A 26,892-nucleotide genomic window follows, 5' to 3' on the forward strand; every position below is an offset into this window, starting at 1 on the left:
CACACCTCTCTTCCTCCCTGTCGTCCCTCTCTCTGCTTCCACCTGTTCCATGGTCCACTGGATGACTGTGAATCCTATTAGGGGACACCCCCCCCAGCCCCTCCCCAGCCACACAACCTGGCACTAATCCATCAGAAGGGCAGTCAGGCTGTGCACCACTTCGCCGCCACCCATCCCCGATACCCACCAGTGCCCAGTGCTGCAGCAGAGGCCCCAGCTGGGGGACCGCCAAAGCTCGGTTGTTATCAGATGACGGATAGCTTCATATCAGGTGTGTAAAGCGGGCGAGCGTTGGCGAGGGCCATCTGGCCGATGATTTGGGGGAAGTTGGAAAGTCAGGTCCGCAAGCGAGGTAGAGCAAGGTGGGTGATGATGATGGATGGGGCCAGGAGCATCGCCGCCAATCACAGCAACCTTTGGCAGCTATTATATATACAAATGTAGACGACCTGTTTCACAACCACATAAGTATGCAGGCGTGGTTAGACACTAGCTGTGGTATAGCTATTTATTCCTCATGTACACACAACCTCGCTGACCTCACCTTTCTCTGAATCAGTCACCTCCTCTCATTTCTCCTCACAATGATCCTTCTCCGTCTTTTTACCCTTTATCTTTCCTGTTACATGTTCTTCCTTCTCCCGTGTGTACAGTACATTTGCTGTTCTGGAGTCAAGCAAAGAAAAAAATCTAAAATCTCATTCTAACATGCAGTAGCATCATTATGAAGTCCAAACCTGAGGTGTGAGTATTTCCTCTGTACCTTTACGTAAAGTTCAGTGGTTCCATCAGAGGGAGTCTTTGGTTGTGGCAGAGTGAGGATACAGCAAATATCAGGACTCGCTGACTTTTTATCTACTGGCTGCCAGAGAGTCATTTCTCAACAAGGTGAATCACTGTCATTTTAATTAGAATTTTGCACTGTTTAATGCTATAATTCAGTTTGTGTATACTTTTAGACCTGAGGTGGTGTGCCAGTCTGCTAGAATCTATAGTGTCTATCATTGTATCACCGAACAAAAACCGAGAAATGAATAATCATAAAAGAAGAAATCACTTTGTCAACACTGCTGTGATGATCTTGTGAAATGTTAATGAATGCAATGTTTTCCATTATATTCATAAATGTAAAGGCATTAAATGTGTCCTTGTGTGACAGGAAAAAACAGTGAAAGTGTGCTCTCGAGTCAGTGAAACAGTGAGTCAAGAACACACTTTTGTTTCCCAGGACAAAGGAGTAATGTTAGGTGGTTAATTACTTTCTGAGCTGACGAGTATACTTTCATCAATTGAATTCCACTGTACATTTGTTTCGCCAACATCAAGAGGCTCAGAGGATGATTCATCAGCCAAGTGACATTATAATAAAGGGATTAGCACAACTGTCGAAAGGAAGCTACGAGGGAAGGAATTACAAAGGGCAAAGGGAAATGCCTATATTGCATTTTCATAAATGAGTCTCTTATTATTGGATGAAAAACTATGGATATGGTGGGAGCTCATGTGCAATTTATGTGTACGCGCAGTTCATTTTACATGCCTTTTTCTGTTTGAGTTGCAGTGTGTATAAAACCCCAAGGATACATATAGTATACCTGGCTTCTTAATTTGCCAACGCAATTGAAAAACCCTCCCGAGATGTGTTGTGAAGCTCTCATTGACTGAGTACACTTCCAGTTGTTAAAACACGGTCTCGTCTTGGCAAATTAATTCACTTCACATCATCCCCGGTGTGAAATCAAGACTCAAGTTTCAGAGACTCGACTCACTTCCAAAAAAAAAAAAAAAAAAAACAGACTTTCCTCCAGACCGACTGACGAGGAAAGCAACAGAACATTTCTCGCATCTTGTCTGTCAGCTTTTTTCTTTTCGTGACCTGAGGGAACGCAGGAGTGACGGGAGGGGGAGGAGAGGGACGGGGAGAGGGAGAGAGAGAGGCGGCGTGATGGCAAGCAAGCAGGGAGATGTGTTTTTCACGTGTTCACATCAAATGCACATGGAAAACTGCAGTGCCTCAAAGGATTGTGGGATACCCTTCAGGCCCCAGCAAAGAAGCAGTGACAGACGTATATATATACATTCTCTACTTTCACAAAGGAAGCATCTATCCTACTATATAAATACAACATATAACATGACAACCCATCTGTTTGCTCATTAGACATGGATTTTGTCCTGTAATGTGCTATGACATATTAAGACATCCTTATCAACCTGTGACTTGAAAGTCTTTGTCTTACATGTTTGCATGCTGTCAGGATATTTAGCCAGTCATCTCCAGAAGTTGGAGAGACTCATTTACATTCTCATGGAAGAAGGCAGGGCTGTCATTTTTCGCCCACTTAGTTCTTCTCCTTTGCTTCGAGCCAGACGGTGGGTTGAATTCCATAATACCCCAGTGTGTGAGTAAGATCCCCCTCCAGACACTGTACCTGCATAAGATGCTGCACTGCAGCTGCTATCCCATCATGCAGCTCTGTCTCTATTCCTCCCTCCCACAGTCCCTCTCCATCTCTATCCAAGGAGGGTTAAGGATTTTGTTTGAATTGTTGAATTTGACTTATTGCTTCTCAGACTTTCTCTATGAGCTATAGAATGATGTATGCAGCCTGTTTAAAGAGTGACAGAAAAATTACTGTATTTGATTCAGTTCAGTATGTGTATGTTTCAACAACATGTTGATGATGGAATCAAGCGGTCAAGTCAAGTTACCCTTAACACCCCTAAATATATAAATATTTTACAGTTTGAGGCAGTCACCACTAAATCTCTGACTCTTTCACTGCACACATTCTAACCAATTAACCTTGTGAGGGCATTCAATGAACGTCATGGTTTTCCCTTGAGAGACTGGTACAGTTTTCATTTATTTATTTTTCAATTGCATATTCATTAAGTGTTCGATCTAACACTAATGAGCTGTTCACAGTTCAATCTGCAGAGGAAGTTTTGCCATTCAGAACTGAATGTCGTCTAATTGTCCAAAATAATTTACACAGTGCACACTAATTTGTGTGGTGTATTAATATATTTCCATTTGTTGTGTGGTTTATCTGTAACCCAACCACCAAACAACAATGTCAGTAAAGTGCAATCCCAAAATGTGCTGAAAGTAAAATTCTGAAAATGGTTTTTTATGAGTTTTTTTATAATTTGATACTGTACAGATTGTTTTTACTGATTAATAATGTGCAAGTAGCATTGTACTGTTGCACTTGGTCAAAACTCATCTAATTTTAACTATTTTACATATATTTGGGTGGCTTAACATTGCCCCCTCTTTTCCTATAGTAATACTCAAAAATATATGCACATACAAAGACAAGTATTTTGGGCCTGAAAGCACGACTCAGACTTAAAAGCTCAGTTTTGCTCGTGGTCAGATACACTCCATACCGGACAGACAAGGACGGTATGGCAAACATATCCCGTCAGAGATCAAGCAAAGACTAAAAAGCAGGCAGAGATGATGGCTGCAATGCTAAGCTGTTAGCACACAAGGCAATCTGGTGGAGACTGATTGGGAATGGGCAGGTGTATGCTGCAAGGCTAATGTGGAGGTGGGAACCGGCGTGCAGGTGAGGTAGGAAAACGGATTGAACTGGGAAGAACAGAAGCATCATCGCTGACATGCAAACCTTTCTGGCTTCGACTCCACTGCTTCACCACTGATGTCTTTATCTGAATGCTCCTCATAGATCAGAAATGTAGCACTAAGTAAGCTCCTTCACTTTAGTTGCCTCTCTTCATACGCTGTTGCTTTTGATGTTGATGGTAGGCTGCTTGGCTTCAGGCAATGCTGATCCAGTGCCAGATAATTATGGGGGTTCGAATGGCACTGTTTACTGTCAACTCTCGGCTTATATTTGTTTCATTCTGGCTTTGTCCCCATGAATGCAATGTGTGTTTGCGTGTGTGTGTGTGTGTGTGTGTGTGTGTGTGTGTGTGTGAGAGAGAGAGAGAGAGAGAGGGAGAGAGAGAGAGAGAGAGAGAGAGAGACTGTTACAGGTGGCCGCCCAGTAGGTGGGAAAATGCAGGAAGTCTGCTTGTCTGTGTCCACATGTATCAGACGCAGCATGTTTTTCCCTTTCAGAGGCGAGGTATCCTGTGTGTGTGTGTGTGTGTGTGTGTGTGTGTGTGTGTGTGTGTGTGTGTGTGTGTGTGTGTGTGTGTGTGTGTGTGTGTGTGTGTGTGTGTGTGTGTGTGTGTGTGTGTGTGTGTGTGTGTATGTCGCCGATCACACTGGGCGGCTGACTTCCAGGAACCCCTGCAGCAAAAACAGGCACTGTGTGTTTCCTGCTCTCATGCACCGTTATCACAGGACACACACACACACACACACACACACACACACACACACACACACACACACACGGATCATTGCCCTATTCTCTTTTCCCTTGCAGGTTTCCTCAACGCCTATCCTTGTGCCTCTGGCCGTCAAGATGTTTCACTGTGATTGTCATGAGAGAACTTGCTCTCTGGGAACAAACCAGAGGACACAAATAGGCGAGGAGTGACGGCATCCTCACAGCCTGGCTGCTTTTTCTGACCGTGTTAGGTTGCTCAGTTTGACTGGGCGCGTCACCTCTGCTCCTGTTCTGACCTTTCTCATGTCTGATTCAGGGGCCTCTTTTCTTCTCAGACAGGTACTCACCACAAACTTCCCTTCATCTTTCGTTTCATTATTAATTTTGTCCCATTTTCTTTTCCTCTCTTCATACTGTTGAAAATTCCCTCCCTCCCTTTCCATCCCTCACCTTCTCCCCCAAGTATATCTATTCACACATCCTGTGGAGCCCACTGCCTTTGTCAGCGTTCGACAAAAGGACCCTGACTGTAAAATGGAAGTAGAGCACAGAGTCCTTGCTCTGTGCTTGTGAGAGTGCCAGAGACTGTATCTATCCATATTCCCTTTGAGAACACAATGCAACCCACCGCTAAAGCACTCCAGAAAGGGAGACAAGGGAGAGATGAGAGATAAGAGAGAGAGAAAGAGATGAAGTGAAAGAGAGAAATGCACAATGGCACTGTTGCAAACAATTGCCATTAATGGCATCATCTTTTCCCCACAGAGATTGCATTGAGGGAACAATGAGCTGCACGCTGATGGTACGCTAACAACATACTGGATGTTTTACATACAGTACATGACAGACAAAAGCAGATGTTACTTTTGTTGTGATGGTGCTCTATAAACTGGATGCAATAGATTATTACAGTATAAAATGATTCATTTTGTCAGTGAAAAGTCACGGAATTACTTGTTTTTCAGGTGTATTCTCGTTTGTTTTCTGGAAATTACAGACGATGTAACCTGTAGCGGATATCAGACAGCAGTGAACTAAATGTCATGTCTTAGAACTGAAATTTAGTCATTGCAGCTGACACCACCTTAATGTTCATTTGTTTTAGCCAAAAGGCCTGCAAGAGTATTAGCGCTGCAGAACAGAACAGAATAAAATATCTAATTTATGAGATGTTATGAACGGGCTATGGTGCATGACTTGTTCAACCATGCAGTTCAAGTGGACCAGTTGTTATCACCGAGTTGTAAACGTAGCTTCTGCTCTGTGCTTTCACTGGCTCTGCAGGCGAGATGACTTCCAGATGGTCCGGGGAAAGTGTTTGCCTTAGGTTACTGCAGGCCAGCCTGTCTGTGCCTTTTTCGGCTCAGGGAAAGAAACCACTTTATTTTTCTTTTGTCACCCATCTGTATACACATACAGTGTATGTGTACAGTGTTTAAAGGGTGTAACCTATAATACACTATAGGAATAACATTTGTTGGACTAAATGGAACCATAAATAACTAGCGCTAGCTAATGTTAGCTGATAAACTAACAGCCAAATTACAATTAATGATAACCTCCTTAATACTCCTTTACTGCTGCTTCCTCTCTTCTGTAGCTCTTACCTTTTAAATGGATTCTGATTTGAAGGTGCCTGTCTAGCTCATTTGTGTAGATGTCAACCATGATGCAAACACGTGTGGAGAGTGTGGTCAGCACGATGAGCAGGAGGAAGAGGAGGAGGAAGTATCGGAGGAGGTCGATGTATGAGATGGCCTATTTGACTGAAGAATGGCGTAGTTTACAACATGAAGCCTGGACAACTTCTCACCAGCACGTTGTAGTAAAATATCCTCCATAATGCGTGTAGTGGTAGTAATAGTAGTCAGAGGCGGAATGTACAGAAGTACCTTTACTCAAATACAGTACTTACGTGAGTCTGCTGTCTCTCTCTCTCGGGTTGAAAAACAGGTTGTTCCACTTAGCGCCCCCTTAGAGGCCTGGAGCTCTTCCATTGTGTTGACTGGATGTGCAGCGTTTTTCTGCTGTATGTGTCTGCTGTTAATGTATTTGTTTTGGCTTTCTGCAGCATGTTTTCTTCATCCGCAGTATGTTTTCGTTGTTGTATTTCTTTTGGATTTTTGTATGCGTTTTTCCGTTGGCATTATTTCTGAAGCAGCCGCCATCGCAGGCCCAAAAGGCTGTGAGCTGGAAAACACAAGTCTCAAAGCTCAAAACAGACTGCTTTTCTGAGCTCATGAAAAATTGACTTTTTGGAGATACGTGGTTCTCACAGGACAGCAACACTACAAACACGTGATGATCTTATAGAATATGATATATTGCTGTAGATTTAACTAGCTAACATGATATAAAGCACTTAAAATGAGCTCAAACGCAAACATCTATTGCAATAAAATGCAACATACACATTAATGTTGCAGTAATACTAATGCAAAAACATCACATGTAATAGTAAAACACTGACAGGAAACATTTTTCTGTATAATTTGATAACTAAGTACATTTTGCTGATAATACATACATACTTTTATGTAAGATTTTGAATGCAGGACAATTATTTTCAAAGCATGGTATCAGTACTTTTACTCAAGCAAAGAATCTTTGTACTCCTTCCACCACTGGTAGTAGTAGTTGTATCCTAATAATAATAATAATAATAATAATAATAATAATAATAATAATAATAATAATAATAATAATAATGGAGATCTGGAGGACTTTTCCCAAATTTCCCGCAGGATGTTCTTTCAATGTCCCACTGTTCCTCAATGTGGGGACCACCGGGGATCCATGGGACACTCCAGGGAGTCCTTGGCAAAAATAAATAAATAAACTGAATGCTGAATAGAGAGTCATAAGTGTTTTGATCACTAGTTTCAACAACTAATAACTCCACACATAACACAAACAGGGATTTAACGGAGCAACCATGTCTCCTAGAATTTAAGTTTATACACAACTAATTTGCATTCATAATTACGTTGTGGTGACAACATAATCGCTGCCTGGATTATGATCAGAGACAGTGTTTCTTTGAGCGAAGGAAACCCTACATTTATGCTGGAGTCAAAGGGACGTGGTCGGGCTGGATGAATACATAAGTGCTGGACTGTGAGACCAGAACACAGAGTTTGCCCAGCCAAAAGACTGTTTAAGCAGCAAACATACTTTGGTTGAGGTCAGGGATTTTTCCAAATCTTCCAAGTCACTGCTTAAGACTTTCTGAATTAAAACACATCATACATTCCAGACATTAACCAAGTGCTGCCAGTGCCTAAACATAAAAAAGCTCAATGATGCTGCAGTCATAGGAGAGGATGGTGCATTGTGAGCCTATTTAGGCAGAAAACTGAAGAAATTTGTCAAGACTTTTAAAGCTCCACACAGATCTGATGTTTTCATCTCCTCAGTGGATGTTTAAATGTTAAGAGTGAAAAACACAAACGGTCTAACTCAGACTGAGAAACGTGAACGACATCAGGAGGAGATTTCATCACAGCCTGTACGGACAAAAGAAATCACTACTTTGAACAGTAATGTCCTTAGTGTGCATATGGGCATGTAAGAATAATTTTAAGACACACTTGTGAAAGATGTGACTCCATCCTTTAATGCTTCCCTGTGTGATGGCACACAATCTCACGCCCCAGGAAAAAAACCCTAAGGGGTAGCTAAGCTCCCTGTGGGCCCTTGACGTGAAAAAGCTTCGGCAGCCACTTGCACAGTGAAACACTTCGGCTTGACCTGACCCTGCGTTTTCCAACCTGTTTTAGGACACACAGATGCTGGCTGCTGCCCAGTCGCCGCCTCCTCCTCCTCAGCGGCGCTTCGGTCCCGCCCACCGCCACCTGGCTCTGCTGCGCACCGCCGACTGGAGGCAGAGTGCCGCTACTCCTCTTCCCCACGCCAACGGAGAAGCAGAGAACAAGGAGCCCCGCGATCGAGGGTGTGTGCGTAAATTTCTCTCACATTCAAAACCCGATTTCTACAACCAACACCGGCTCGACGTTGAAAGGATTTTGGAGGAAAGTGTGAAAGAAAGCCAGACAGGTGCCCTGCGCACTACCGCATCCTCCCTCTCCATCTCTGCCTCATCCTCTGCCTCTCCGCTTGTACTACACTCCCGGCTCTCCCATCCCGACTATCCCCAGTGACTGATCACTTCTTGTGAGCCGTGAGCTGCCCTTTCCTCTTTTGTCGGAGTTTGAACCACATTTCCGAGCTGCTGGAAGTACGCCGCCAGAGCCCCTGAGAGCTGGCTGGACTGTGTAGCCTTCGTCCTCCCGACACAAGCGGATCATCGAGGGGACCTTGCGCGGAGTCAAAAGGACTGGAAATTATTTAGCCCTCTCACATCAACGTACCGCATGGTGGGAATTTCTGCCTCTTTTCAGTGTAAGTGGCCTCTGTCTTGCTGTAGGGATTATGTTTTCCCAGTTACGCCTTGGCTTTGAATGTTTTGTGACCTGATATAGACATGTGTGCGTCAAATTAAGAAAAAAGAGACCATGAAAAGGCTGCTGACCCGCCATAGAAATAACCTTTATGAATTCTGCTTTGTTTAATGCATTTTAATGCAAAGAAAGCGGAAGCTGCGGTGCTCCAGATTAATAGGTGTGGGGCGATTTGTATAAAAACACACCGTGCATGTAGCAAACTATCACGCTGTTGCTTGAAATATTTATTTTTGCTTTATTTTTATTGCATGAGGTGACACATCTATTGCACGAGCGAACAATGCGCGTCTGTGCGTAATAGTTATGGTTACAAACACGTTTCATTCTAATGGGAGATATGGCTGAGCGGTGAAAATTGATTTTTCTTTTAATGAATTCACTGCCATTAAAGGGATTGAAGTTGAAGATCGGCTACGTGCCCAAACATTACACAACTGACAGCCCCTCACTCCAAACGAGGAACGTTTAACTATCCTGCCAAACCCCTTTTTGTGTCTGAAATCCTGCACTTTAGAGCAGCAGCCACTAACTGATTCATGTCTGTGTTATCGGAAGAATAATTAGCTTTTCCATAAATTGGTTCAGTTTGTCTAAATAGTGGCAGCAACTTGCAGCTGCCTCTGTCCCCATAAAAAGTGAGATCGTTTTGTGAGCTTGAACCTGCGGGATGGGGACTTGTTTTCGGGCAACAGGCGATTTAAGCTCACGGGTCGACTCCCTTTCGATCTGCCACGACCTCTTTCTAGAAGCGAAGCAGCCCTCGTGTCAGCTGGTTGTCCCCAGAAAGCATGGACACGCAGATTTAGTTGACCAGTTTTATGGCGAGGCGCGTATCGCCACTCCTCAGCACGGGATAGACAATACTGTACCACTGAGAGCGCGCAGGCTTTTAAACCCAACAAGACAAGTGAAGTTCTCACTGAATGAACGGGATTTTCTTAAAGTTGCTGTTCACTATGTTCCTAAAAGACACGAATTAATATTCTGTCATAAACTGTGGTTGTGGGTTTTTGCGGTTTTGGTCCAAAGATGTTTATTGCTTTCTTTTTTGGATGCTTTGCCACCCCTCGGTGTTCAGCCTCTGTCCTCTCTCCTCCTCCTTTAGAGAGACTTTGCATTTCAGACTTTGCATTTGAAAACATCCTCCGGAGCTCTGTCACAACTGTCAGACGCATCTTCTCAAATCCATGTGAAGTTTCTATCTCCTCCACCCGCTGCGACTTTGTCGTCATGATATAATCGAAAAACGAAAAGAAAAGAAAAAAGGATTTTCTTTTTAACGCAGTGGCGTTGGGTTGAAATTAGAGGGTTTGGGCTATATTTTACTCCAGTGGGAATCTTTTCCCCCGACCGTTAAAAGAGCAGACATGCGGGTTAGGGAGGGAGGCTGCTGGGGCACAACCTGCTGTCGATGCCCGCCTGTTCTGTTCTCACGGCTCGGATTAGAGAGGGAGGAAAATATCTCCTGGAAACCCCCAGGGCTTTGGACATTTTTTACGCATGCCAAATAGTCCCATGCAATGCTCTGAGGGCATCTAAGAGGGTGATTGTTAACTCCTGTCAAAAGCGTGACCCGCTACAGATGTAGTCTTTAAAAGAAATGAGAATTGTGTCTGAGCATTTTGCATTCATTTAGCCAGAAGAAAACAAAATATATCAGTTTTCTAAAATGAGGAAATCTTGAATCCAAGTCACAGTGTTTTTATTGGGCTGTCATGATGCATACAGTCTGTTTCAGTGATCCAAATGGAGATTCAGCATTATCAAGTTTTCACTGTCAGAGTTGGTTCTCATTTTTTCCTCATTATGACACACTGAGAGGTGATTCTGTTTGGATTGGTTACGATGGCCATCATTTATTGTGGCATCTGTTGTTTTTTTTTTTTTTTTTCATTCTTGAACCAAAGAGACTCCCATTAAAGTAGTGACTTCACTGAAAAGACCATCACCTGGTGTGTGTGTGTGTGTGTGTGTGTGTGTGTGTGTGTGTGTGTGTGTGTGTGTGTGTGTGTGTGTGTGTGTGTGTGTGTGTGTGTGTGTGTGTTTGCAGAGATAAAGAGAGACAGACAGACAGAGGGAGAGAAGGAGTAAATGAAAGGTAAACAAAGCTGGTGATGAGGGGAGAGTAAATGATAAGTGCTGTTTACAGGTGATCACTGTGTTTGTGTGTGCGTGTGGTTGCATGCCTGTGTGTGTGTGTGCGTTTGCTGCATTCACGCACACCCTCGTGCACGCTGTATAAACAGGTTTGTATTAACGTTAGCTGCAAACTCTCTGTGGTCCAGGCTCTGCAGCATCAGCTAGCACTTCTAGGGGCCATCTGCCCAGCCACCAGCCTGCCTCACACCTGTTCTGCCCCCCCCCTCCCTCCCAGCTCTCAGGCTATAAGGTCAAATGCATCAGACCGCTGCTCACAGACACGGACGTGGCCTTGCAAAAGTGATGGCAAGCATTTTATTCTCACCTTCACACACACAATCGCACACACCCCTGGTTGGCAGGTTGAGAAAGTGATGCTGAAAAAGTCTGTGTGTGTCATCTGCACAGAGACACAATGTGGTGCACAGATGACACACACAGACTTCAGCTTGATTATTTCCTTTTTCTTTTTTTCTTGCTTTCTGATGCTAACCACAGATAATAGCTTTCTAGTGGTTTCTGTTGCATCCAAACACAGCTTTTAGATCACAGCCTCAAACAATGAATTACTATTATTTCACAGGGAAAAAAACACACTGATTTCCTCTTTAGCACAGAGTCATCTTGAGGCTCCAGTGCTGTGATGTAATTACAAAGCACCTCTTTTAAGTGTGACACACCGACGTCTGGATGCAGTCCAGGTTTGCTATATGGTGAATAAGTGATGATGATGACTCAACAGAGTTAATATGCCAGCTACAAGAAGCCCTCTTGGGTATTTCTGTATCAGCTGTAAGGCTCTACTTTCTCACAGCTACACACTGATACAGATATTCTCCCACCAAAAGGCAAAAGTTTGGCATTGAATGATGCAGCAATAACATTTTATGATAGCCAGAAAAATTGCTTCAACTGTATTGTTTCATTTGGCTTTAACTGAGCAAACTTGAGCAATGATGATCAGCTGGACACATCTTTTGTTTGGCAAGTTGGTTTTGTCATTTAGATTTCTACAGACCAAGCTGTTGTTTATGGACTGGCTGCACTATGTGCTGTATATGCTGCACGTTCTCAAGAGTTTCGGTTGTTCGAGTGAGCTGCAGTGTCTTGGAGTTGAGGTCAATCTGGAAGGTTTGCTGCTAGACAAGAGAAATGTGCAATATTCATCATTCTTTTGATTCAGCTTTAAAACACACTGACCTTAATGACTGTTAATTGCCTAAATGTGTATGTGGATAGAGATGATGGAGTGTTTTGAAATAGGCCAGTTGAATCCCTGCAGTCAGGGGGCAAATGTCAGCGGTAGAATTGGATACTAAAGCTTCTGTTCTGTGCACTCCTTCAAGATGTGTAGATCTGCTCTGATTATTCAGAGCTCTCTCTTACCAAGTCCCAGAGTGAATTATAGATGGGATCAGTGTGTGTGTGTGTGTGTGTGTGTGTGTGTGTGTGTGTGTATGCATGCACCTACACACACATGCCCTTGTAGATCGATAGGCCCATTGATGGTTATCAGCGAGAGGGCAGTTCTCTTCACTGCTTATTGAATTTCATCACCCATGAAAGAGCAGCAGTGGTATAAAAGGAGGTGCATGGATGTGTGTGTGTGTATGTGTGTGTGTGTGTGTGTGTGTGTGTGTGTGTGTGTGTGTGTGTGTGTGTGTGTGTGTGTGTGTGTGTGTGTGTGTGTGTGTGTGTGTGTGTGTGTGTGTGTGTGTAAGGTTGTATATGTGTGGTGTGTGTGTGCCTGCATGCTCCCCAGCACTCACAAAAGCAAGAGGTCTTTGTTTTATTGTAGTTGTGAGTTGGCCTTTACAGGGGCTTATATAATGTCAAAGTCAACAGTGAGCACTACAAACTGATTTTATTGGCCTTGTCCGTGTTTTTACTCCGGATAACATGAGACTTATGGGCGAGTGGAGGAGAGGCCAACAGGCCAGAGTCTGACAGTTCATCAAGTTTCATGGATGCAGTTAATTCTTCATTTGTTTTTGCACTTCGAGCCATTTAGGAAACAAATGGGAAGTCATATTTATAATAGATCAGTTCCTGAAAATCTGACTTCTTCTTCTTATTCTTTTTCTCAGCTGTTGCAAGGAACATGGAGGCAGCTGTGCTAGCAGTGTCGGTAAAGACAGACAGCTGGGAAATGTAGTTTTTCAATTGTTAAGGGAGACAGCTCACTTCTATATATTAGCTCCTGGACTAAAACACACTGATAGACATGTTCAGGACAACACACACACACACACATACACACACACACACACACACACACACACACAGAAACACACACACTGCTCTCTCAGTCGTCTGAATATAGACTGGGATTGAGTTGCTCATTAACTTCACTTTCTCAAACTGTATCGCACACAGGCAGGCTGACACACACACACACACACACACACACAGAATCTCTCTGTTAGGCTCCTTCTCATGATGTCTTTCCCTTCTCTCTCTCTCTCTCTCTCTCTCTCTCTCTCTCTCGGTGTCTCTCTCTCTCCCACTGTTTATTTTCCTGCCTCCATCTGGAGTCGGCTGATATTGTAATCGCCCTAATGCACATTGCCTTCCCCTCACACACACACACACACACACACACACACACACACACAAACACACATACATACAATGTGCCATCCTGACAAGCCCCTTTTCTTATTCCAAAAGATAAGCCACTGGATGTGATTCTGTGACTGTGTGTGTGAGTGTAAGTGCACACGCAGGTGTCTATACAGTATGTCTAATGAATACAAAAGGACACACACAGAAGTGTGTCTCTCCCTGCACTCTGCCAAAGGTAACGGCACTGAATAGGCACTTCTTAGTGATGCGGAGCGGTGATAATGTGGCCCAGTGAAGATATTAACCGTTATCGCTCACCTCCTCGATATTCACCTGTCACCCAGTTAACATTTTAAAAAATTAGACAATGGAAGGGAGAGAGGGGCGGTAGAGGAAGTGTGTGTGGTTGTATATGTTTATATGTGTTTTTCCATGTCTTTTGTGAAGGTTTGCATGAAAAGGAAACGTGTACGTGTGTGGGCACATGTGGAAAGAGATTACGGCATTGCCATCTCTAATAGCTTTTGTTTTGTGATTCAGGAGAGGTCTGGGGTGTTGCACACACACACGCTCTCACACAAACGCCGAGGACACCCAGACAGGTTTGATTGATGGCGAGTACGAGCTGTGAAACTGTGCGATTAGGAGCCTTTTCTCTCCCCAGTTCACAAGAGGGCGATTGCTGAAGAATGGACCGGTTTGCTTTGCTACCAGTCCATAAAACCTGACCATAAAAGTCGTTTTTTTGTCCTCGTGTGCGTGTGTGTGCGTGTGTGTGTGAGAGGGAGAGAGAGAGAGAGAGTGGGGTGGGCAGAGACAGATAGCTCTTACAACAAACAAACAGGCAGGCAGAAAATCAGACAAATTGACAAAGAAAGAAACAAAGGAAGAGGAACTAAGGGAGAAAGAGGGAGAGCGAGGGTGCAGAGAAACCTCACCTCGGCCCCGTCATGCCTTAGTGGTTTTAATCACCTAAACCGTGGTTGCTTCCTCCATAAAAATTGTACACTGTTAACGTTAACCTGTGTGAGCATGTGAAAATAATTCTCTCTCTGCCCCCGTGATACTTAAAAAGAACATTTTTTTTAAAGGACATAATTTATGATCGCCATCCCTTCTTATCGGCTCGGATACCCCCGATGTTTGATTTACAGCTCGGTTCTCTCTCATTAATTTTGATGTATGGATTTGGACGGTACACTTTATGAAAAGGGCAGCCACTGGAGTGGAGCCCCGGCTAGCCTGGTAAAAAGAAGTGTAATTAAGATCAGCAGACAGGGAGAAAGAGAGAGAGGGGGGAAGAGAGGAGTGTGGATCAATAGATGCAGACAGTCGACCCTCAGTTTTTTTTCCCCCTCCGAGTATTGACGTGTTCAGTCAATTACAGCCAGAGAGAGAAGAAGAGAAGGAGGAGAGACGTGGAGGATGTGTGTTCAAATGTGTGTATGAGGATATGGGAGCATGCATTTGTTCACAGTACATGTGAGCGTATTAGTGGGTGCAAACAGCCAGCACACATCTGCATTAAAGATGTGCTTCTTTAATGTTCATAATAAAATACAGTCGACAACTGCACAGCGGACACATCCACTGTCGTTATAGGACTTCCAGTTGCTTTGTGGCTTTTATCTGGCATCAACGGACACAACGAAATCATTGTTTCCTCTCTTTGCTGGTTAAAATCACACCACTGCAGCCAAATAATGAGGCCCTTTTCTTTTGTGGTTGAATTTGACTTGCATGATGGGTATTGTATAGGAAGCGGGGGCTTCCAGCTGTTGTCAGTTAGTGTCACAGACAAACAGGGAGATGGGACAATGGGACGACGGCCGCTCGCTCCGTCCGATTGTCTTGTTGTCAAACCGACAGCAGGTGCCTCAAATGATAAACGCAGAGTGTCAATTATTTCGAGGAAGGGCCATTTTAGAAAGTGGTTTAAAGAGAGAGGGAGGGAGAGGCAGAGGAGACAGTGGGGGTTACATAAAGAAATTGAAGGAGCTGGTCCATTTTCCCAAAATGGGGCCAAGTAAAAGCCTCATTTTGTTTAACTTCTACTGCATCCTGTCCCTAGTATTTCCCTCCCCACGTACCTCCCCACATCCCCAGCCAACCTTCACTAGCCTGAATTGTTGCTAGCCACCCCGCTAAGTGTTTGTGTGCTCACAGTCGATACAGTCTACACCGGGGACAAAATTACAGTCCATTTTATCTCAACAAAAAATGATATTTGATGGCATTTCCACCTTAAAAAAAAAACAAGATTATGTTCAGAATAATGGCACTTGGGGTTTTTTCTCAAAGGGGATTAAAAAAACTCTTGGTTTTTTAGCTGAAAATGGTGGTTAAGTAAAAAAAAAAACATTGGGGAGGGGGTAAGATGTGAGGCTGTAGCTGTGTATCGATGAATAAACAGAGATCTCAAGAGCTGCTTTTCCTCAGATGTGTATGTGAGTATTACAGACAGAAAGCCTTTGAATTGGTAGAAAGGCGTAAAAATATGAGAAACAACTGTCTGTCTGTCTGTCTGTCTGTCTGTCTGTCTGTCTGTCTGTCTGTCTGTCTGTCTGTCTGTCTGTCTGTCAAACACAGCTATATGTCTGTCTGCCTCTGCAGTGTCAATTCATATACATTCATGACCCCAGCTGCTCTTATGGATTTGCAATTGACAGCCCTTTCATCAAAGCATCTGTTCTACCCCTCTGTCGTACTCTCACCATATGGACATGTCATCCTCAGCTGCGCGTTTCATAGTAGCGTAAATGATGTGTCTCCATGGTAACCAAACTCTACTTTTAGAATTATAATATGAAATGTGTTTTTGGCCCCGCGTGTGCAGGATATCTGCACACGCTGGTGCCTGTGCCCCAGTGTACCTTGACATTAATAGTGTTTCATATCGAGTTAGCTGGCGTGATGGTGGACTTGATACCACGGCGCTCTCTGAAGTTTTATGGCTCCTACAGTGTGCGGACGTGTTTGTCTTCTCTACACGATAAAGCCATTTGTGGAAGAATCTGAGCTTTTTCCAGGATTTAAACAGCTCCAGATTGCGGCGAAACTCTTTAGTCCTGGTAACAGTGAGGGAAGGCGCACAGCACAGGAGGGAGAAGGGCTCTCACGGAGCAATAAAAATCCAGGAGAGAGTATAAATCCATCTCCCCTTGTAAGGTCCGAAATTTTTTTGCAGATGTTTCAAGATGTTTGGCCCAAGTGACGGTAATTTCTTACCCATCTGTCTTCTCTCCTCCCCCTATGTCTCTTTATCAACATCTGGTTTTTGGTGCAGCAGGGAAACAAGTATCCTTTATAAGCCAAGGGTTCCCAGTTCCCCCTCTGCTTGTGCTATTAACTTAGCCCCAACTACTGCTCCCTCTCTGAGCACACATATTCACATATGCTAACCATTAGAAAGTCATACCATTCAGAAAATGTAATAACTTTCAGTTAGAGGGGGAGATAAAGTATTTTAGCTTTTTTTGGGTTCTCTCTTCACTTTTTCCATAACTGCAAAGAATTTGGGGTTCTGCTTTTTATGCCTCCCCTGTGAAAGGACAAATTACTGCTTAGTTGTTAGTTTGAGGATGCTTTAGTGAGAGGAAAGCCCCTTCCCCTTAAGCATTTGAGTAGGACCCTTGGGTCTCTGTCTGCACCTCTACTACCCATTTAGGAGTTAAGAACATAAAGCTTCCACTCAGGGTGAGCAGAGAATCAGAGATGTATCGCATCAGTCTGCTTGTTGGAAGAAGACATGTTTATTTGGGAATGATTGTGCTCAAACATTGTGTTGCACACTTTAGCAGTACAGCAAAACTAAGATCTTAATTTGCTATTTCCTCTTTGGCAATATTAAATTGTCCACATAATAATTCACAGCTGCGCAGGGATCGCGTATTGTGGCGCAGCTGCAACTTTATGTTTGCGAATTTAACCATCTCAGACACAAAGAGCTGAACTACACACAACATGCACGCACACACATCTGCAAACAGACACACAGGTGTGCACTCATCCAGTTGCTCTCTCACATGCTCGCAGACAGCGAGAAGTTGAATATGCAGGCAAAGACGCAGCTCAGCACCATATGGTGGGGTTGTCAATCTAAAATGAAGGCATGCGAGCTTTGTGTGTGTCATGTAAGGTTGTCTACTGTGTTCCCGGTGCGTGTTTGATAGGATGAACAGTGTTTTGAGGATTTTATAGCATGAAATATACACATACACAAGATCCGAAATACTCATTTTCACTTCTGTTTCTTGTATGCAGGAACGCAACACACACTCTCATTCCACCACACACCCTGGTCGTACTTTTTGTCATTTAGCCGCTTAACAAAAGCATGCTGGGCTCATTGTTACTGCCAATTATGTTCTGTTAAATCAGTGTTGTTACTGTAACACAACACAGTCTCATAGAAGTTTGTGAAATGAACATTAACAGCAAAATGCAGCATAAAAATCAATTTTGAGACCACAACATGCACCATTTCTACCAGTTTTTACCAGATAAGCAAATAAAGCTTTGGTTAAGAGACAAAACGCAGATCAGACAACTAAACTAAACGTGAGGCAACTAAAAAAAGAGTAAGGTTTTCATTGTGGTTAAGTAGCAATAGTGCACAGGCTCTGTTTTGCCACTTTGCCCAGGGCTACGAGACACAATCACACAAACACATGTACCCATACACACGACAGATGCCCCTAACTGCCAAAGACACTAATGCATTAGTCGTGCACTGCCCGGGGCTTTTGCCTGCTAGGACAATAACAAGGCTAAGTCACCAGCTGATCAAGGGCGGAAGGCATACACACACACGCACACACGCACACACACACACACACACACACACACACACACACACACACACACACACACACACACACACACACACACACACACACACAGGTTCAAGCCCGTGTGTGTTTATCCTGATCTCATGTTTGTTTACCATTACCATATAAAAGGGATTACACTTGTAGCTAAATGTACTCATTTGGCGTTAATAATTTAACTCTGCAGCACACATTTACCTATTATCTGTTTTCATTGAGTTCTTCAATCTGAAATGCTGAAATCTGCCAGTAATTTAAGTGGTTTTATTGCATGAAGCCTGGTCTGTCTGTGCTCGCAATTTCTGATGCCACCACAATGTTACCAACAACCATCTCTTTGCAGCTAATAGTGTGTTGAGATGAGGCTTGAGTCTGGTGTGCGTGTGTGTGTGTGTGTGTGTGTGTGTGTGTGTGTGTGTGTGTGTGTGTGTGTGTGTGTGTGTGTGTGTGTGTGTGTGTGTGTTGGGGGCGGGTGGTATCTTCACGGGGAATTGATTGCAAAGGATTAGATTGTGATTACAAAAGGAGGGGTGGGAAGCAGAGACTGGGGAGGGAGAAAGGTGATTGAGGACAGAACGAGGTGAAACAGGGGGAGAGATAGGAAGGAGATGAAGGTTTGTTTCAAAATAAGATATCCATCATGCAAAGGGTGCAGATGTAGCCAAAAATCACTGTGAGGATGAAATTGAGAAACATCTGCGGATATTGAGTAAAGCCTTTCAAACAATAATCAAGAAACACGTTGAGTTAGACAGTGTGGTGTTAATTTGTCAGAATTCTTGCAGTCTAAACAGAGATTGTCACACTTATGGTACCAACCTTCAGTCAGACCAGTGATCACACTCCAACTTGGGATGTTTTGGAATAAAAGTCGGGTTATTAGGCAGGGCAAGTGAGGTCTGTGTGTTTGTGGCTCTGATGTAAGCCTGGTTGCTGGGCCAATTGGAGAACAAGACCCTGAAAATCCAGAGAGTGGGAAAGAGAGAGAAAAGCAAGAGGCACACATTTGTCAGTGACTCTAAACCGCTGGAGAGTGACGCCAGAAGCCACAGAGGGAGATGGAGGTAGTGACAGACAACAGAGGGAGAGAGAGAGAGAGAGAGAGAGAGAGAGAGAGAGAGAGAGAGAGAGAGAGAGAGAGAGAGATGTTAAACAACATTTATGAGTTTCCAAATTTCAGAGCTCGGCTACAAGCTTCAGCTTTCAGACCTCTAATGTGTTTTCGGGATTCTCTGTCTCTCCTTCAGACAGCCACTAATGCTAAACCGCCTCTTCGCTGGAACCTTTTCAACATTTGGGGAAAAATAACATGTGAAATCAGTCAACCTAAATGTAAATAGCGCATGTCAAGGAGTTCACACAACAAGTCTTAACCACAGCTACATGCAAGCCGCAGTATCCACTATATATATATATATAGTTGCTCTACTGTAATATGAAATTACAGTGCAACGGGGGATTAAGAGGTTGTGGAAAATACTGTATTCATGGTATGTGGAAGAAAGCTGGTAAAATGTAGCCTGCAGCTAAAAGAACTTCTTGTTTTTTAGATGATTGCCAGTGTGAGGCTGCCTTATTTCATGAAGACAGATAGAAAGGCTTACATTTTCGTTTTTTTCTTTTAAATATGTGAGCAAAGAGGCTCCTGCGTGTGCGATGGGAGCAATTTTAAATGTACTGTTCCTTCTCATTTGAAACGTGTGCCAGTGTTTTCATTCACACCCCGCAAATTAAAGCAGAATCTGGAATGTCATTGTGACGGCGTAAAAAAATTAAATTCATGAATTCACAGAACTGAATCTCACTCCAGTTGTTCGGAAATGACAGCAACAGAAGTGACAGTGTTTTAAAGCGCTACGAGATACGCAAGCGCCGCCTCCAGCGCACACACATTTAAGCACAGACGGATGTCGAACCTCAAATACGTGCACACATTCACACACGCGCGCTGTGACACCCCTCCATCGCCACTACAACCATCAATTTTGATGCTGCTGAGTGTTTTTGATTTAGGAAAGGTCGTACATTCTCTCTGTAGTGTCTGAGAGCAGCAGTAATGGTGCACTTGTGCAAGAGGAAGAGACAAGGACACAGTGTTTTATTTTACCAGCTACACACACAGGCAGTCTGGTTCAGGGTAAGACAGGTGAGCGTTAGTTACTGAGAAGGAGATGCCTTACTTTGATCTTAATACAATAGTCACATTCGGTATGTATGTTGAAAGAGTTATTGGTCATTGGTGGTAATCATTACTGGCGGTAAAGTAGTCCCTTCTAGCGCAGAGGCACTGTTATTGACTCACTGTTATTCAGCAAACCACTTTCCTGCTTTCTTGGCCTTTTTTTTGCTTTCCTTTCTGCTGTCTGCCATTGTCTCTTTTTCTTGCATTTCCTTTTTCTCACTCTGTCATTTCAGCGATGACAGCAGTCTAAAAAGTGCTTAAAAAATAGCACTTTAACGCTCACCTATCTTTGCACTGTGTGTTTGTTTGTATGTGCATATGCATGCACATATGTGTGCGCATATGTCCTTTGACAGTCGGGAGAGCGCTCCACTTGTTGTCATGGAAACAGTGGGCACGGTGTGCATGTGTGTGTTTTTCAGTGGAGACCCCCAAAATAGAGCAGGGAGCAGGTCTGGTCAGGAGGACCGGGGCATTCAGGCCTCTGTCTCGCTCTCTTCACTTCTTCTACGTCCTGATGTTTGTCACTGGTCTGGCTCACTGTCTGATGCCCCGGGTGGTGTCTGAAGAAGCCAGATAGGACAGTCAGCTTAGCCAGGACAGGAGCCAGGACGGTGGGGTCAGGCCCAGGGCCATCGGTCCCACCGCCACCTTCCTACCCCACTTCCCTCCTCCATCAACTACCCTCTATCCCACAATTGATGTTCTAACTTTAATTACCTAAAAACAAGCAAAAACATCCTGGCAGTATAATGCGTGTGCGTGCTACTGTGTGTGCATGAGAACAAGACATTTGTCTGAACAGCGCAATACTGTCTGTCACAGGGACACACACACACACACAAACACTGTCCCCCTCACACACATCCTGACCCCGACCAGCCAACCATCCCCACCCTTCTCCTCTCCCTTGCTCCCTGGGTTCCCATCCTCTGGACTCCCATCCTCTCCCCCCCTCCCGGATTCCTTCTGGTTCCCTTTCTGGTTCCTGACCAGCGGGGCTATCTCTGGATGGCCGGCGGTTCCTCTCATTCTGCCGGCCCATTGTGTGGTGACTTGGGTTGGGCCCTGGGCCCCGGGGGCCGGGAGGGGAGCCAGGAATGGCCTGGTTCCTGTTGCTGTACTAGTTAAAGGAACTGTGGCACCGTTTCCATTAGTGCATCATAACTGCTGTGAAACTGATTTTAGGGCCATTTTTGTGGAAACAGTTAGATCCATGCAAGTTGTTTCCCTCATTTTTAAGGAGGACTGTGGCTTTGATAAGGAGAATTGTCAACTTTAATTGGATGCCTCGGGTGTTAAAATAACTTAATAACACAATTTGTTCCACAGCTGTTGCAGGACAAATCTGTTTTACATGTAGAAAATCAACCCAAAAATGAATGGTTTTCCTCAGGGTCAGGGTGTGGTAGGACACAGCCAGATAGCGAACACTGGCAGACCCAGAAGCAGGTACATTTACATAGAAATCAAGCAAAGACACACATTTTTAATGATGTTGACTAGATAATGCCACTCAAAATATTTCTGCTCAGCTTTGGCGTGCAGGGAGTCATCCATCATGCTTTTGAACAACTATAAAAGCTCTTTAAATGACCCTTTTCATTGAACACTATGTAGACAAATATAGACAGCAGTATGTTTTTTAGGGTCATTTGGTACCTTATAGCCCAACACTGACTCCATCAGCAGCCAAGCAGCAATAGACAAGAAGACAATCAGACTCCAATGAGTAGGCTCTAAAAGTCCTTTTCTTTCCCCCACCCTTCATAATGACTTGAAAAGCAATAAAGCACACTTAGTATTCATTATTCTTGTCATTGACCTGACAATATGAGGAAAACACGCAATTTAGTTCATACATGTCAGCTTTAAACATCTGCACTGTGTCCTGCTGAACACACTATGAGCTCAGTCCACTCTCTGCCTTGCGAGTTTCTCCCTTCGAGACTTCTCGCTCGCTGTGGTGTGTTGCACGTCGCTCAGTGCTACACTAGCTAGTGCACTCGGTTAATTATGACTGCCAAGTCAGGCTGTCACAGTGATTCACTATGGGAAGAGAGAGAGAGAGGAAGAGGGGAAGGAGAGAGAGTTGGCAGGTGTACAGATGTATCGTTAGCGCCACCCAGTGATGCAGAGAGAAGAGAATAGCAACTCCTATTCAAGAAAGACTTGAAGGGGAGTTTATTTTGACGAACTGTACGTCATTCAGTCTGCATTGCTGCACATTTTTCTTCCCGCCTTGTTTTTTTGTTCTCAGCTACCTCTATCTATTCTCCTCAAACGTCTCTTCTCTTCTCTCCAGCTCCTATCTTGCACCTCAATCTTTCAACACTTCAGCACTCGCTTTTCTTGTCCGCTTGCTCTTTATTTTTTCTCCCTGTCGCCACTTCTCTCGACAGTGTCAGTTGCGCTGTCTCATGTGCTGTTGCGACAAATCAAGCGCCTCGTTCATCTCGTGTCATCTGTGTTACAGAGAGCTGGGAATGTGCGCTCTCTCCTCTCCTCTGTCTCCACCGACAGCCACTTCTCCACTTTATTATCGCGGAGCAGATCAGATCGGAACTGGGCCAAGTAACTCAGTGGTGGATAAATGGAAGGTGGCCATGGGTGAGGATTTATGGGACTGGTTGAGGGTGTCCAATCTGAAATGAAATGGGGTAGATCCCTATTGTGATCACATGGTTTATTTGCTATAGCTCCTTGAGGCACAGCGAGGAGTACATTCAAATTACAGCTCCTCAGCCTCTGTGTGAAAAGGGTTATTGGATTGGACTCTAGAAATCAGACATCTGTGCAAAAAGACATCAGATCGTGTGTCAGTAATCTGCAGCTATTTTGTGCCTTCAGGTGAGAAAACAAAAATGGTTTCTGCATACCCATTAACAACTCATGTGGCAGTTAAACGAGTGGTTTGGTAGCGAGCAGCTGAGATTGGAAGAATTCAGCAACCCATCCACCCACTCACACACACATAGACAAAAACACACACACACATATACGCAAGCCCGCACACATGCATGCACCCACAGCAAAAAAGTCATTTGTTCTACCTCATTAGCATGTATTGTGGCGAGCGGGCGTAACACACTGAAAGGTGAAATGGGTCCGCCATGAATAGCACACCAGTCGGCAGAGGAAAGGGGGGGGGGGGCGGCAAGGGGGAGGGAGGGAGGGAGGGAGGGAGGGAGGGAGGAGAGTGTCCAGATGGCTGGGGACCTGCCGCACACACAGGGAGTCTCTCGCTCGCTTTTTTACTCCGCTGATTGCACCGTTTCGACTACACTGGCTTTCACTTGCTCTCCTTCTGCAGCTCCCTTTTTTTTCGCACCATCAACACACACACACACACACACACACACACACACACACACACACACACACACACACACACAAAGGCCGAGCCCATATGTAACCTTCCTTCCTCCAGAGTTGTTGTTGTTCATATGCAGCCTTTGTGCATGCGCGCGCACACACAAACACACACACATATAATACAGTATATACTCTCATTGCCAATATGTGACCAGAAGGCAGAGTGCAGCTGAGTGCAGCCCAGTGGAGCGCCTGTTGTGGCCCATTGCACTCCTACACAAACTGGTCTCCTTCTTTTCTCCTCTCCTCCTTCATGTCTTTTTCAACCTCCTCCTCCTCCTCCTCCTCCTCCTTTCTCTTCATCCGTCTTTCTACCCTCCACCTTGTCCTTTGACCTTCCTTCTTCTATAGGTGTCTCCTTTAGTGGCTTCTCTTCTCTTCTCTTCTCTTCTCTTCTCTTCTCTTCTCTTCTCTTCTCTTCTCTTCTCTTCTCTTCTCTTCTCTTCTCTTCTCTAAATTACACATTTACTGGAGGGCTACATGGTTGTTAATATACCCTTAATTAATGACTTACATGGACTGGAGTTTATTGGATACACTAACCATCCAGCATAAAGTCTGACACATTTTGGACAGATTTCACAAAGCGTCCCTCTTCAGTCTGATGACTGGGGTATGACTATGTTTGATATGCAGTATTGAGACTCTGTTTCTGGCGAGTTACATCAGATTGCACTAAAGCTGAGGCCATCTTTGGTCGATCCTTTGACTACGAAAGAGGAGAGTGGGAGTCACAGAGAGGAAGAGTACTGACGTTTGCCCTGATGTTCCCTTTCCTTTTCTCTCAGTATTGTGTGGCTCTGCCAGAATATCTGTTCATTTATCTTCCCATCTGTGTGTGTGTATCACTCTGCCAGTCTGTCACTGATGCTCTCTTCCTCTCATCCTTCTTCTCTTGATTCTGTCTCCTCATCCCTCCCTCCCCCTCTCCTCAACACTTTTGCCTCTTTTCCTGTGCCTCTCTCAGACTATGTCTTCCCTGAGTGTCTGGTGGAGAATCACTAATGGTCTCCACTGGGGTGTAAACTGTGTGGGGGTCTGTGTATTCTGTAGGCTGTGCACACACAGATACCCACACATCAATTTTAGACAGCACACAGGCAGGGGTTAGTGGGCAAAGGAGACAGGAAAGGGAATAGAGGGAAAAGAGGCAGACATGTCTGGGTGTGTGGTGATGTGGTGCACTGCTGTGTCAGTCCAAACACACACCCTGTATTTACATCCTTTTGCATCTCCTCTCTTTTTGCATGGAGCTAGCTTCCTCTTTTCTCTCACACACATCGCTCTGTGCCATTAAACCTACACATGCCGAGTGGCCAGGGGCCGTCTCATGGGATTTCAGTGTGCGTGCATTCGTGTGTGTGTGTGTGTGTGTGTGTGTGTGTGTGTGTGTGTGTGTGTGTGTGTGTGTGAGAGAGAGAGAGAGAGAGAGAGAGAGAGAGAGAGAGAGAGAGAGAGAGAGAGAGAGAGAGAAAGAGGGCATTTTGTGTGTGTGTGCCTCACTCCATCACCCCCACTATTCAAGTCCACCTCATTGACTCATCATTGAGTGGGCCCTCCAAAGCTCTATTGAGTTTATCAAGTCTTCCACAAAAAAGTCACTCCCATTCTTTCTTATTGAAGCCGCACACACACACACACACACACACACACACACACACACTGGCTGACACACACAGGATGGCTCCATCCCACACAAAACAGCCTCGCCGCTCCATTGAAATCCCCTTAGCAAAACGTTTTCTCCTCATCAGCATTGTGTGACTATTCAGTTTGTTAATGCGCCTTTATGAAGAAAGCCTTTTATTTGCCTGTTTTGAATTTAAGCACATATATTAACCCATATATTGAGAATGACTCTTTAATGGCCTGAATAGGAGGCGAAGGGGGGGGGTGTTAGGAGGTAGGAGAGGAGAAGAGAAGAGGGAGAGATTATGTTTTGGATGCAGCGAACTTAAAGCCACAGTCTTGCAGCTTCTTGACAAGTTGACTTGTTTAAGACTTGAATAAAGTAAACCCTCAATGCTCATTCAGACACACTCATACACAGAGAGAGTAATTTAACACAGCACGACTCATATCCCATGCAATTGTAAAAGCGGTATTTGCAATGTGCCTGTGGTAATTCGAGTGCCTCGAATGTATTTGTCCCTTTTAACAAAAGTGTTCAAATGGCAGGGAATGCCATTATAACAAACAGGTGAAATTATAGGCATTACAAAACGTAGACCAATGCAAACAATCATCCCTGTTTGGACGCATAGTTTTGCTGAGCTTTTGTTGCCATCAGTTGGATTATGTGTTTTGGCAAGCCTCTCGCTAAAGTATTTGTTTGGTTGCCTACGTCTGCTGCTGTTATTACATGTTTTTGTTGCGGATGAGACAGTGAAAGTGGGACTGATTCCAGGCAATCTGGGACAGAGGAGTGAGTACAAATTACTTGAAAAGTGGCTTCAGCATCCTGCAACACAGCACTTCCACACGCGCACATGAAAAAATGATTTCATCTGCGCTGTGAGACAATAAATCCTTATCAGGTAAAAAGCTTCCACTGCACTGACTGATCACGTAGTTTGACTGGCATTGCCTGGTCCTGGGTACCATGCCTTCCTGGCACCAGTGCTGAAAATAATCAATAGCAGATCTCTGATTACAATAACTGGAAGGTGGGAGATGAAGTTAAGCTCCCAACTGCTGTTTATTGAATAAACTAAATCTGTCGTATCAATGTCTGCTTATGAAAGGAAATATGAGCTTAAAGAGAGACTACGTGTGTGCGAATGTGAGCAATTTTCAGGGGGTCACAAGTCTCGAGGGAACTGGTGGAGCTTTTGCTGTTGTTTATGAGGGCACACACACACGTACACACACATTTTCACTCTCATCTGTCTCTATCTCGTCTCTCTCTGTGTCTTATTGTATTACTTTATCCCTTTCTCTCTCCTCCATTACTGGCATTTTAAGCAGCTCACTAGGGAACATGAGGCTTGTTGGCAATAATGTTAAGATGCTTTGTCTCTCATCCTCAC

General features: G+C 44.3%; 1 protein-coding gene across 4 annotated transcripts in view; it reads left to right on the plus strand.

The window, feature by feature from the left end:
• Positions 1-8,175: 8,175 nt before the first annotated feature.
• The window catches only part of runx1t1 (RUNX1 partner transcriptional co-repressor 1), a 57,510-nt gene continuing 38,793 nt past the window's right edge, over positions 8,176-26,892 (plus strand). For 3 of the 4 annotated variants that reach the window (XM_070984353.1, XM_070984355.1, XM_070984356.1), the window contains exon 1: positions 8,196-8,711. In XM_070984353.1, coding sequence (XP_070840454.1) covers positions 8,684-8,711 — 28 coding nt within the window. In that variant the 5' untranslated portion in view covers positions 8,196-8,683. Of the gene's footprint in view, positions 8,712-26,892 lie in introns of all 4 variants that reach the window. The other variant, XM_070984354.1, reaches the window with a different exon arrangement.

The sequence above is a fragment of the Chaetodon trifascialis genome, chromosome 17 (genome assembly GCF_039877785.1).
Source record: "Chaetodon trifascialis isolate fChaTrf1 chromosome 17, fChaTrf1.hap1, whole genome shotgun sequence".
Taxonomy (NCBI): Eukaryota; Metazoa; Chordata; class Actinopteri; order Chaetodontiformes; family Chaetodontidae; genus Chaetodon; species Chaetodon trifascialis.